At 59.8% G+C, this 13,449-nt stretch overlaps 1 protein-coding gene across 1 annotated transcript; it reads left to right on the forward strand.

The window, feature by feature from the left end:
• Nucleotides 1-1,312: 1,312 nt before the first annotated feature.
• On the forward strand, nucleotides 1,313-13,363 carry LOC126635113 (bifunctional epoxide hydrolase 2-like; the record flags this gene model as incomplete). The annotated part of the gene is made up of 8 exons (XM_050306053.1): nucleotides 1,313-1,472; nucleotides 3,634-3,788; nucleotides 5,291-5,365; nucleotides 10,466-10,561; nucleotides 11,616-11,694; nucleotides 12,163-12,197; nucleotides 12,309-12,335; nucleotides 13,278-13,363. Coding segments are annotated over 8 exons (713 nt in total), but the record flags the coding sequence as incomplete, so codon positions are not given.
• Nucleotides 13,364-13,449: the final 86 nt, after the last annotated feature.

Below are 13,449 nucleotides of genomic sequence, written 5' to 3' on the forward strand. Positions count from 1 at the left end.
GGATCACTGGGATGGGGGAATGATCTACCCAGGAGCCTCCCGAGGGCTTCTCCAAGGAGAATGAGCCCTGGGATCACTGGGAAGGGGAATGACCCCCCTGGGAATCCCGGGGCTTTTCCAATGGGAATGACCCCCTGGGGATCACCGGGATGGGGAATGACCCCCCCCTGGGGATCCCAGGATCATCCCGGGATGGGCTTTTCCAATGGGAATGACCCCCTGGGATCACCGGGATGGGGAATGACCCCCCCTGGGGATCCCGGGACACCCTGGGAGCATCCCGAGGGCTTTTCCATTGGGAATGAGCCCCCTGGGGATCACCGGGATGGGGAATGATCCCCATGGGAGCATCCCGAGGGCTTTTCCAAGGGGAATGACCCCCCTGGGGATCCCGGGACCCCCCGGGAGCATCCCGAGGGCTTTTCCCATGGGAATGACCCCCAGGGATCACCGGGATGGGGAATGATCCCCATGGGAGCATCCCGAGGGCTTTTCCAATGGGAATGACCCCCAGGGATCACCGGAATGGGGAATGACCCCCCCTGGGGATCCCAGGATCATCCCGAGGGCTTTTCCAAGGGGAATGACCCCCCTGGGATCACCAGGATGGGGAATCCCCCCACCTCGGGATCCCGAGATCATCCCGAGGGCTTTTCCAATGGGAATGAGCCCCTGGGAATCCCGGGACAACCCGGGAGCATCCCGAGGGCTTTTCCAATGGGAATGACCCCCCCTGGGGATCCCGGGACACCCTGGGAGCATCCCGAGGGCTTTTCCAATGGGAATGACCCCCTGGGATCACCGGGATGGGCAGGAATTCCTCTCTGGGGATCCCGGGAGCATCCCGAGGGCTTTTCCAAGGGGAATGACCCCTGGGGATCACCGGGATGGGGAATGACCCCCCTGGGGATCCCGGGATCATCCCGAGGGCTTTTCCAATGGGAATGACCCCCCGGGGATCACCAGGATGGGCAGGAATCTCCCCCCTCGGGATCCCGGGAGCATCCCAGGGGCTTTTCCAATGGGAATGACCCCCAGGGATCACCGGGATGGGGAATGACCCCCTGGGGATCACGGGGCTTTTCCAATGGGAATGACCCCTAGGGATCACCGGGATGGGCAGGAATTACCCCCCTGGGGATCCCAGGACACCCCGGGATGGGCTTTTCCAATGGGAATGACCCCCCCTGGGAATCCCGGACCCCCGAGCATCCCGAGGGCTTTTCCAAGGAATGACCCCCTGGGAATCCTGGGACCCCCAGGATCATCCCGAGGGCTTTTCCCGAGGGACTGTGATCCGTTCCCTCCGCAGCTGTGCTCGGAGGTGGACGAGGGCTGCAGGAGAGAGGCCTCATCCTCGGGAATGGCCCTTCCCGCCTCCTTCTCCGTGGGAAGAGCGTTCCAGGCGCTGGTGGAGCAGGAAAGGAGCCGGGAGAGCTTCCCGAGGGCGGCGGCGGCGCTGAGGGACAGCGGTGGGGCTGGGAAGGGAGGGATCGGGAATGAGGGGGTGAGGGGAGGGATCGGGAATGAGGAGGGGGTGGGAGGGGTCGGGGAATGAGGGGTGGGAGGGGTGGGAATGAGGGGCGGAGGGGAGGATCGGGAATGCGGGGAGGGAGGGGATGAGGGCGGGAAGGGAGGATCGGGAATGCGGGGAGGGGATGGGAGGGGGTCGGGAATGAGGGGTGGGAGAGGTGGGAATGAGGGCGCGAAGGAGGGATCGAAGGAATGCGGGAGGGGATGGGAGGGGTCGGGAATGAGGGGCGGGAGGGCAAGGAATGAGGACCAGGAAGGGAGGGAATGAGGGATAGGAGGGGAGGGGATGAGGGGCGGGAGGGGATGGAATCCTGGCCATTCCCACCCTGGAATCCCGCCCAATCCCAGCACAGATTCCCAGTTGATCCCCCTCGGGTTCCTGGCTATTCCCACCCTGGAATCCTGACCATTCCCACCCTGGAATCCTGACCATTCCCACCCTGGAATCCTGGTCATTACCCCCATGGAATCCTGGTCATTTCCACCCTGGAATCCTGGTCATTCCCACCCTGGAATCCTGGTCATTACCCCCATGGAATCCTGGCCATTCCCACCCTGGAATCCTGGCCATTCCCACCCTGGAATCCCGGCCATTCCCACCCTGGAATCCCGGCCATTCCCACCCTGGAATCCCAACCATTCCCACGCTGGAATCCCGGCCATTCCCACCCTGGAATCCTGGCCATTCCCACCCTGGAATCCTGGCTATTCCCACCCTGGAATCCTGACCATTCCCATCCTGGAATCCCGGCCATTCCCACCCTGGAATCTTGACCATTCCCATTCTGGAATCCTGACCATTCCCACCCTGGAATCCTGACCATTCCCATCCTGGAATCCCGGCCATTCCCACCCTGGAATCTTGACCATTCCCACCCTGGAATCCTGGCCATTCCCACCCTGGAATCCCGGCCATTCCCACCCTGGAATCCCGGCCATTCCCACCCTGGGATCCCAACCATTTCCACCCTGGAATCCCGGCCATTCCCACGCTGGAATCCTGACCATTCCCATCCTGGAATCCTGACCATTCCCACCCTGGAATCCTGGTCATTACCCCCATGGAATCCTGGTCATTCCCACCCTGGAATCCTGGTCATTCCCACCCTGGAATCCTTCTCAATCCCAGCACAGATTTCCAGTTGATCCCCCTCGGGTTCCTGGCTATTCCCACCATGGAATCCTGACCATCCCTGCCCTGGAATCCCGGCCATTCCCACCCTGGAATCCTGGCCATTCCCACCCTGGAATCCCGGCCATTCCCACCCTGGAATCCCGGCCATCTCCACCCTGGAATCTGGCCATTCCACCCTGGAATCCTGACCATTTCCCATCCTGGAATCCTGGCCATTCCCATCCTGGAATCCTGGCCGTTCCCACCCTGGAATCCTGGCTATTCCCACCCTGGAATCCTGGACCATCCCCACCCTGGAATCCCGGCCATTCCCACCCTGGAATCCTGGCCATTCCCACCCTGGAATCCTGACCATTCCCATCCTGGAATCCTGGCCATTCCCACCCTGGAATCCTGGCCATTCCCACCCTGGAATCCCGGCCATTCCCACTCTGGAATCCCAGCCATTCCCACCCTGAAATCCCGGCCATTCCCACTCTGGAATCCTGGTCATTCCCACCCTGGAATCCTGGTCATTCCCACCCTGGAATCCTGGCCAATCCCAGCACAGATTCCCAGTTGATCCCCCTGATGCCCCCCACCTTCGGCATTCCCAATCTCCATCTCCCATCCCCCCTTCCCTCAGGATCCTCCAACCTGGAATTCCCAACCCCTGTGCCCACCCACTCCCGAGGGACCCTCGGAATCCCAAATTCCAGGATGCCAAATCCCTAAAAACCGACAAAATCCCTAAAAAACCCCGACAAAATACCTAAAAAAAACGACAAAATCCCTAAAAAAACCCCGACAAAATCCCTAAAAAACCCGACAAAATCCCTAAAAAACCCGACAAAATCCCTAAAAAACCCGACAAAATCCCTAAAAAACGACCAAATCCCTAAAAAAACCCCGTGCGGGAGAAGGGATGGGAGGGCCGGGAGGGCGGGGAGGGGGAATTCCAACGGGAAGGGCGCGGTTTTTCCCAGGATTCCGGACCCGCATCCTGGCCAGCCCGCGGCCGGAGGACGGCGCGGGGCGGCTCCGTCGGGAATTCCCGGCGGGGCTGGAATTCTGCCGGCTCGGGAAGCACCAACCGGAGCCAGGGATTTATTCCCACGCCCCGCGGGCCCGGCCCCACCAGGTGCCCACCACCAGAATTCCCAAAAAAAAAAAAACCACCCCACCCCTTGGGATATTCCCGGGCTGATTCCTGGGATCATCCCAGGCCATCCTGGTGGATGTGCCGGAGGAGAGCCGGGAGCTGGGAATGGGCTGCGGGACACGGACACCCCCAGCGCCCGCCGGCACTTCCAGGGGAGCAGCCAGGGGGGAATTCCTGACGGAGCTCGAGCGGCTCTCCGGGGTCCTGGTGGGGTTCCTGGGATTTCCGGGATTCCTGAGGGAGCTGGAGCAGCTCTGGGGTGTCCAGATGATTCCTGGGATTCCTGAGGGAACTCCATTAGTTCTCCGGGGTCCAGGTGGGGGTTCCTGGGATTTCTGGGATTCCTGAGGGAGCTCGAGCGGCTCTGGGCTGTCCTGGTGGGATTCCTGGGATTCCTCAGGGAGCTCGAGCGGCTCGGGGGGGGTCCAGAGGGATTTCCGGGATTCCTGAGGGAGCTGGAACAGCTCTGGGCTGTCCAGATGATTCCTGGGATTCCTGAGGGAGCTGGAGCGGCTCTGGGGGGTCCTGGTGATTCCTGGGATTCCTGAGGGAGCTCGAGCAGCTTTCAGGGGTCCAGGTGGGATTCCTGGGATTCCTGAGGGAGCTGGAGCAGCTCTTTGGGTCCAGGTGGGGATTCCTTCCCATCCCCTGGGATTCCTGAGGGAGCTCCAGAGGCTCTCCGGGGTCCAGGTGGGGATTTCTGGGATTCTTGAGGGAGCTGGAGGTGTCCTGGTGGGGATTCCCCCCATCCCCTGGGATTTCCGGGATTCCTGAGGGAGCTGGAGCAGCTCTTTGGGTCCAGGTGGGGATTCCTTCCCATCCCCTGGGATTCCTGAGGGAGCTCCAGAGGTTCTCCAGGGTCCTGGTGGGGAATTCCCTCCTATCCCCTGAGGTTCCTGGGATTCCTGAGTGAGCTGGAACAGCTTTGGGGTGTCCAGGTGGGGATTCCCCCCTATCTTTTGGGATTCCTGGGATTCCTGAGGAAGCTGGAGAGGGTCACAGGGATCCAGATGGGATTCTTGGGATTCCTGAGGGAGCTCCAGCGGTTCTGGGGTCTCCAGGTGTGGATTCCCCCCATCCCCTGGGATTCCTGGGATCCCTGGATATCCCAGTGGGATGTGTCCCTGCCCATGGAATGGGATGAGCTTCAAGGTCACTCCCAAGCCAAGTCCTGGCATTCCATGATTCTGGGATCCCTGGATAGGAATGGGATGAACCCTTGGAATGGGATGAGTCCTGCCCCCCAGTTCCTGGCATTCCATGATTCTGGGATCCTTGGATATTCCAGTGGGAGGAATTCCTGCCCATGGAATGGGATGAGCCCTTGGAATGGGATGAGTCCTGACCATTCCTGGCATTCCCTGATCCCTGGAGGGCAGGGATGGACGGGCTCGGGCTCCGGAGTTTTGGTTCCCATGGGATGTCCCGGAAATCCCGGGATTTTCAGGAGCCCATCCCAATCCCTGCTGCCCATCCCACAGCTCCTGAGCCGGGAGGAGCCGATCCCGACTCCGTGTGATCCGTCCGGCGTCGCCCACGGATACGTCCGGATCCGGGTACGGGAATCCCGGGATTGGGACGGGATGGAGCTCCTGGGAATGGGGGGGATCCAAGGGATGGGCTGGGAATGGCTGGGATTGGGATTGGGATGGGTTGGGAATGGCTGGAATTGGGATTGGGATGGGCTGGGAATGGGTGGGATTGGGATGGACTGGGAATGGGTGGGATCCAAGGGATGTGCTGGGAATGGGTGGGATTGGGATTGGGATGGGAGTGTGTGGGATTGGGATGTGCTGGGAATGGGTGGGATTGGGATGGGCTGGGAATGGGTGGGATCCAAGGGATGGGCTGGGAATGGGGGGATTGGGATGGGCTGGGAATGGGTGGGATTGGGATGGGCTGGGAATGGGGGGGATTGGGATGGGCTGGGTGTCCTGGGAATGGGAGGGATTTGGATTGGGATGGGAGTGTGTGGGATTGGGATTGGGATGGGAATGGGTGGGATCCAAGGGATGTGCTGGGAATGGGTGGGATTGGGATTGGGATGGGAATGGGTGGGATCCAAGGGATGGGCTGGGAATGGGTGGGATTGGGATGTGCTGGGAATGGCTGGGATTGGGATTGGGATGGGAATGGGTGGGATTAGGATTGGGATGGGAGTGTGTGGGATTGGGATTGGGATGGGAATGGGGGATCCAAGGGATGGGCTGGGAATGGGTGGGATTGGGATGTGCTGGGAATGGCTGGGATTGGGATTGGGATGGGAATGGGTGGGATTGGGATTGGGATGGGAGTGTGGGATTGGGATTGGGATGGGAATGGGGGGATCCAAGGGATGGGCTGGGAATGGCTGGGATTGGGATGGGCTGGGAATGGGTGGGATCCAAGGGATGGGCTGGGAATGGGTGGGATTGGGATTGGGATGGGAATGGGTGGGATTGGGATGGGCTGGGAATGGGTGGGATTGGGATGGGATGGGAATGTGTGGGATTGGGATTGGGCTGGGAATGGGGGATTGGGATGTGCTGGGAATGGGTGGGATCCAAGGGATGTGCTGGGAATGGCTGGGATTGGGATTGGGATGGGAGTGTGTGGGATTGGGATGTGGTGGGAATGGGTGGGACTGGGATGGGCTGGGAATGGGTGGGATTGGGATGGGCTGGGAATGGGTGGGATTGGGATGGGCTGGGAATGGGTGGGATCCAAGGGATGGGCTGGGAATGGGTGGGATTGAGATTGGGATTGGGATGGGAATGGGTGGGATTGGGATGTGCTGGGAATGGGTGGGATCCAAGGGATGGGCTGGGAATGGGTGGGATTGGGATGTGCTGGGAATGGGTGGGATCCAAGGGATGGGCTGGGAATGGGTGGGATTGGGATGGGCTGGGAATGGGTGGGATCCAAGGGATGGGCTGGGAATGGGTGGGATTGGGATTGGGCTGGGAATGGGTGGGATTGGGATGGGCTGGGAATGGGTGGGATCCAAGGATGGGAATGGGTGGGATTGGGATGTCCTGGGAATGGGTGGGATCCAAGGGATGTGCTGGGAATGGGTGGGATTGGGATGGGCTGGGAATGGGTGGGATTGGGATTGGGCTGGGAATGGGTGGGATTGGGATTGGGCTGGGAATGGGTGGGATCAGGATGTGCTGGGAATGGTGGGATTGGGATGGGCTGGGAATGGGGGATTGGGATGGGCTGGGAATGGGTGGGATTGGGATTGGGATGGGAATGGGTGGGATCCAAGGGATGGGCTGGGAATGGGTGGGATTGGGATGGGCTGGGAATGGGTGGGATCCAAGGGATGGGCTGGGAATGGGTGGGATTGGGATGTGCTGGGAATGGGTGGGATCCAAGGGATGGGCTGGGAATGGGTGGGATTGGGATGTGCTGGGAATGGGTGGATCCAAGGGATGGGCTGGGAATGGGTGGGATTGGGAATGTCTGGGAATGGGTGGGATCCAAGGGATGGGCTGGGAATGGGTGGGATTGGGATTGGGATGGGAATGGGTGGGATCCAAGGGATGGGCTGGGAATGGGTGGGATTGGGATGTGCTGGGAATGGGTGGGATTGGGATTGGGATGGGAATGGGTGGGATCCAAGGGATGTGCTGGGAATGTCTGGGATTGGGGTGGGCTGGGAATGGGTGGGATCCAAGGGATGGGCTGGGAATGGGTGGATTGGGATTGGGATGGGAATGGGTGGGGTTGGGATGCTGGGAATGGGTGGGATTGGGATGGGAATGGCTGGGATTGGGATTGGGATGGGAATGGGTGGGATTGGGATGGACTGGGAATGGGTGGGATTGGGATGGGCTGGGAATGGGTGGGATCCGAGGATGGGCTGGGAATGGGTGGGATTGGGATTGGGATGGGAATGGGTGGGATTGGATTAGGATGGGAATGGGTGGGATTAGGATGGGCTGGAAATGGGTGGGATTGGGATGTGCTGGGAATGGGTGGGATTGGGATGGGCTGGGAATGGGAGGATTGGGATGGGCTGGGTGTCCTGGGAATGGGAGGGATTTGGATTGGGATGGGAGTGTGTGGGATTGGGATTGGGATGGAATGGGTGGGATCCAAGGGATGTGCTGGGAATGGGTGGGATTGGGATTGGGATGGGAATGGGTGGGATCCAAGGGATGGGCTGGGAATGGGTGGGATTGGGATGTGCTGGGAATGGCTGGGATTGGGATTGGGATGGGAATGGGTGGGATTGGGATTGGGATGGGAGTGTGTGGGATTGGGATTGGGATGGGAATGGGGGATCCAAGGATGGGCTGGGAATGGCTGGGATTGGGATGGGCTGGGAATGGGTGGGATCCAAGGGATGGGCTGGGAATGGGTGGGATTGGGATTGGGATGGGAATGGGTGGGATTGGGATGGGATGGGAATGGGTGGGATTGGGATGGGATGGGAATGTGTGGGATTGGGATTGGGCTGGGAATGGGGATTGGGATGTGCTGGGAATGGGTGGGATCCAAGGATGTGCTGGGAATGGCTGGGATTGGGATTGGGATGGGAGTGTGTGGGATTGGGATGTGGTGGGAATGGGTGGGACTGGGATGGGCTGGGAATGGGGGGATTGGGATGGGCTGGGAATGGGTGGGATTGGGATGGGCTGGGAATGGGTGGGATCAAGGGATGGGCTGGGAATGGGTGGGATTGAGGATTGGGATTGGGATGGGAATGGGTGGGATTGGGATGTGCTGGGAATGGGTGGGATCCAAGGGATGGGCTGGGAATGGGTGGGATTGGGATGTGCTGGGAATGGGTGGGATCCAAGGGATGGGCTGGGAATGGGTGGGATTGGGATTGGGCTGGGAATGGGTGGGATTGGGATGGGCTGGGAATGGGTGGGATCCAAGGGATGGGAATGGGTGGGATTGGGATGTCCTGGGAATGGGTGGGATCCAAGGGATGGGAATGGGTGGGATTGGGATGTCCTGGGAATGGGTGGGATCCAAGGGATGTGCTGGGAATGGGTGGGATTGGGATTGGGATGGGAAGTGGGTGGGATCTGAGGGATGGGCTGGGAATGGGTGGGATTGGGATGTGCTGGGAATGGGTGGGATTGGGATTGGGATGGGAATGGGTGGGATCCAAGGGATGTGCTGGGAATGTGTGGGATTGGGATGGGCTGGGAATGGGTGGGATCCAAGGGATGGGCTGGGAATGGGTGGGATTGGGATTGGGATGGGAATGGGTGGGGTTGGGATGTGCTGGGAATGGGTGGGATTGGGATGGGAATGGCTGGGATTGGGATTGGGATGGGAATGGGTGGGATTAGGGATGGACTGGGAATGGGTGGGATTGGGATGGGCTGGGAATGGGTGGGATCCGAGGGATGGGCTGGGAATGGGTGGGATTGGGATTGGGATGGGAATGGGTGGGATTGGGATTAGGATGGGAATGGGTGGGATTAGGATGGGCTGGAAATGGGTGGGATTGGGATGTCCTGGGAATGGGTGGGATTGGGATGGGCTGGGAATGGGTGGGATTGGGATTGGGCTGGGAATGGGTGGGATCAGGGATGGGCTGGGAATGGGTGGGATTGGGATTGGGATTAGGATGGGAATGGGTGGGATCCAAGGGATGGGCTGGGAATGGGTGGGATTGGGATGGGCTGGGAATGGGTGGGATTGGGATGGACTGGGAATGGCTGCGATTAGGATGGGCTGGGTGTCCTGGGAATGGGTGGGATTGGGATTGGGATGGGAGTGTGTGGGATTGGGATGGGCTGGGAATGGGTAGGATCCAAGGGATGGGTTGGGAATGGGTGGGATTGGGATTGGGATGGGAATGGGTGGGATCCAAGGGATGTGCTGGGAATGGGTGGGATTGGGATTGGGATGGGAATGGCTGGGATTGGGATTGGGATGGGAATGGGTGGGATCCAAGGGATGGGCTGGGAATGTCTGGGATTGGGATGTGCTGGGAATGGGTGGGATTGGGATTGGGATGGGAATGGGTGGGATCCAAGGGATGTGCTGGGAATGGGTGGGATTGGGATGTGCTGGATGTGCTGGGAATGGGCTGGATGTGCTGGGATTGTGTGGGATTGGGATGTGTGGGAATGTGTGGGACCCACGGGATGTGCCAGCCCGGGATGGGAATGTGGCAGGCTCTGGGATTGGGATGTGGAGCTGCTCCAGCCATCCCAGCTGCTCTGGAATTCTGGGCTGGAGTGGGGGGTGGGCTCTGGAATTCTGGGCTGGAGCAGTGGTGGGCTCTGGAATGCCGGGATGGAAGGGAATGGCAGACCCTGGAATGTTGGGATAAAAGGGAGTGGCAGACCCTGGAATGTTGGGATAAAAGGGAGTGGTGGACCCTGGAATGCCAGGATAGAAGGGAATGGCAGACCCTGGAATGTTGGGATAAAAGGGAGTGGTGGACCCTGGAATGCCGGGATGGAAGGGAATGGCAGACCCTGGAATGTTGGGATAAAAGGGAGTGGCAGACCCTGGAATGTTGGGATAAAAGGGAGTTGGTGGGCTCTGGAATTCCAGGCTGGAGAGGGTGGTGGGTTCAAAGGGGAGGAGGGCTGGGGAATTCCTGTCTGGAGGAGGCGTGGGCTCGGGAATTTCTGGCTGGAATTCCGGTGTGGTGCAGAATTCCCGGCGTTCATTCCCATTCCCGTTGTTCCCGTGGGCAGCCCGGGGTGCAGCTGCACTTCGTGGAGCTGGGCCAGGGCCCCCCCGTGCTGCTGTGCCACGGATTCCCGGAATCCTGGAGATCCTGGCGCTTCCAGGTGAGCTCTGGCACATCCCAGGGCCCTTCCCGGAGCTCTGGGAGATCCCGGGGCTGTTCCCGGAGCTCCAGGAGATCCTGGGGCCCTTCCCGGAGCTCTGGGAGATCCCGAGGGTGTTCCTGGAGCTCCTGGAGATCCCAGGACTGTTCCCGGAGCTCTGGCAGATCCTGAGAGTGTTTCTGGAGCTCCAGGAGATCCTGGGGCCCTTCCCGGAGCTCCAGGAGATCCTGGGGCTGTTCCCGGAGCTCCAGGAGATCCCAGGGCTGTTCCCGGAGCTCTGGGAGATCCCAGGACCCTTCCCAGATCTCCAGGAGATCCCAGGACCCTTCCCGGAGCTCCAGGAATCCCGGGGCTGTTCCCAGAGCTCCAGGAGATCCCGGGGCTGTTCCTGGAGCTCCAGGAGATTCCAGGGCGCTTCCCAGAGCTCTGGGAGATCCTGAGGGTGTTCCTGGAGCTCCAGGAGATCCTGGGACCCTTCCTGGAGCTCAGAGAGATCCCGGGGCCCTTCCCAGAGCTCCAGGAGATCCCAGGGCTGTTCCCAGAGCTCCAGGAGATCCCAGGACCCTTCCCGGAGCTCTGGCAGATCCTGGGGCTGTTCCTGGAGCTCCAGGAGATCTCGGGGCTGTTCCGGGCTCTGGGAGATCCCAGGACCTTCCAGATCTCAGAGATCCCAGGACCCTTCCCGGAGCTCCAGGAGATCCTGGGGCCATTCCCGGAGCTCCGGGAGATCCTGGGGCTGTTCCCAGAGCTCCAGGAGATCCTGGGGCCCTTCCCAGAGCTCCGGGAGATCCTGGGGCTGTTCCCAGAGCTCCAGGAGATCCTGGGGCCCTTCCCAGAGCTCCAGGAGATCCCAGAACCCTTCCTGGAGCTCTGGGAGATCCCGGGGCCATTCCCGGAACTCTGGCAGATCCCGGGGCTGTTCCTGGAGCTCCAGCAGATCCTGGGGCCCTTCCCAGAGCTCCGGGAGATCCCAGGGCTGTTCCCAGAGCTCTGGGAGATCCCAAGGCTCTTCCCAGGCCTCGGCACCCTTTGGAATCTGCTCTTTCCCTCCCAGATCCCGGCCCTGGCCGATGCCGGATTCCGGGTGATCGCCCTGGAGATGAAGGGATACGGGGAATCCACCGCTCCTCCCGGTGGGCTGGGAACGGGATGGGAATGGGGCTGGGAATGGGTTGGGAACAGGCTGGGAAGGGGCTGGGATGGGGCTGGGAAGGGGCTGGGAAGGGACTGGGAATGGGGCTGGGAATGGGGCTGGGAAGGGGCTGGGAATGGGGCTGGGAATGGACTGGGAACAGGCTGGGAATGGGGCTGGGAAGGGGCTGGGAATGGGCTGGGAAGGGGCTGGGAAGGGGCTGGGAAGGACTGAATGGGCTGGGAATGGGGCTGGGAATGGCTGAATGGTGCTGGGATGGACTGGGAACAGGCTGGAATGGCTGAGAGGGCTGAAGGGGCTGAATGGGCTGGGAATGCGCCCGGAGGTGGCGAATGGTGTGAGGCCTCTCAGAGGGTGGGAATGTGCCCCAGGGTGGGAATGTTTCCCACCCCCGGGATGGGCCCGATCCCTGGGCCATTCCGGGCTGGAGCCGCCGCCTCTCCCGCAGATATCCCGGAATATTCCCAGGAGCAGATCTGCAAGGTGAGCAGCTGCTGGGAATGGGAATGGGAATGGGAATGGGAATGGGAATGGGGAGGGATGATCCCATCTGGGATCTGACCCCCCCACTCTCCTCTCCTCTCCTTTTCCCAGGACCTGGTGGTTTTCCTGGATAAACTGGTGAGGAGATCCCCGGGATGGGGATGGGAAGTTTGGGATGTGTCCCCCCAACTGCCAATCCTGGGATTCCAGGATGATCCTGAGGGGGCTGGGATGGCCAGGGAAGGATTCTAGGATGATCCTGAGGAATCTGGGATGGCCAGGGAAGGATTCCAGGATGATCCCAAGGGGTCTGGGATGGTCAGGGAAGGATTCCAGGATGATCCCAAGGGGCTGGGATGGTCAGGGAAGGATTCCAGGATGATCCTGAGGAATCTGGGATGGCCAGGGAAGGATTCCAGGATGATCCCAAGGGATCTGGGATGGCCAGGGAAGGATTCCAGGATGATCCGAGAGAAAAAAAGGGGGAAAAGGAGAAATAAGAGGGAAGAGGAAGGTAAAAAAACAAGGAAAGGGGGAAAAGGAGGAAAAAACAAGGAAAGGGGGAAAAACAAGGAAAGGGGGAAAGGGGGGAAAATAGGAAAAAGGAGGAAAAAGGGGAAAAAAAACAAGGAAAGGGGGAAAAGGAGGAAAAAAGAAGGAAAGGAGGGAAAACAAGGAAAGGAGAAGGAAAACAAGGAAAGGAGAAGGAAAACAAGGAAAGGAGAAGGAAAACAAGGAAAGGGGAAGGAAAACAAGGAAAGGGAAGGAAAACAAGGAAAGGAGAAGGAAAACAAGGAAAGGGGAAGGAAAACAAGGGAAAGAGAAGGAAAACAAGGAAAGGAGAAGGAAAACGAGGAAAGGAGAAGGAAAACGAGGAAAGGAGAAGGAAAACGAGGAAAGGAGAAGGAAAACGAGGAAAGGAGAAGGAAAACAAGGAAAAGGGGGAAGGAGGAAAAAGCAAGGAAAAGGGGAAGGAAAGCAAGGAAAAAGGAAGATGAAGAAAAGCAGGAAAAGGCAGGAAAGGAGGAAAGAGCCGAGGAAAAGGAGGAAGCAGGAGGTCCCTGAGTGCCTTTCCCGCAGGGAATTGCGCGGGTGGTGCTGGTGGGACACGACTGGGGCGGGGCCGTGGCCTGGAACATGGCCCTGACACACCCGGAACGGGTCAGGTGGGGATAATGGGATAACGGGATACTGGGATGACTGGGATACTGGGATAATGGGATAATGGGATAATGGGATACGGGATAATGGG

This window comes from Myiozetetes cayanensis, unplaced genomic scaffold (assembly GCF_022539395.1).
Source record: "Myiozetetes cayanensis isolate MyiCay16 unplaced genomic scaffold, myiCay2020 scf1075, whole genome shotgun sequence".
NCBI classification, from domain to species: Eukaryota; Metazoa; Chordata; class Aves; order Passeriformes; family Tyrannidae; genus Myiozetetes; species Myiozetetes cayanensis.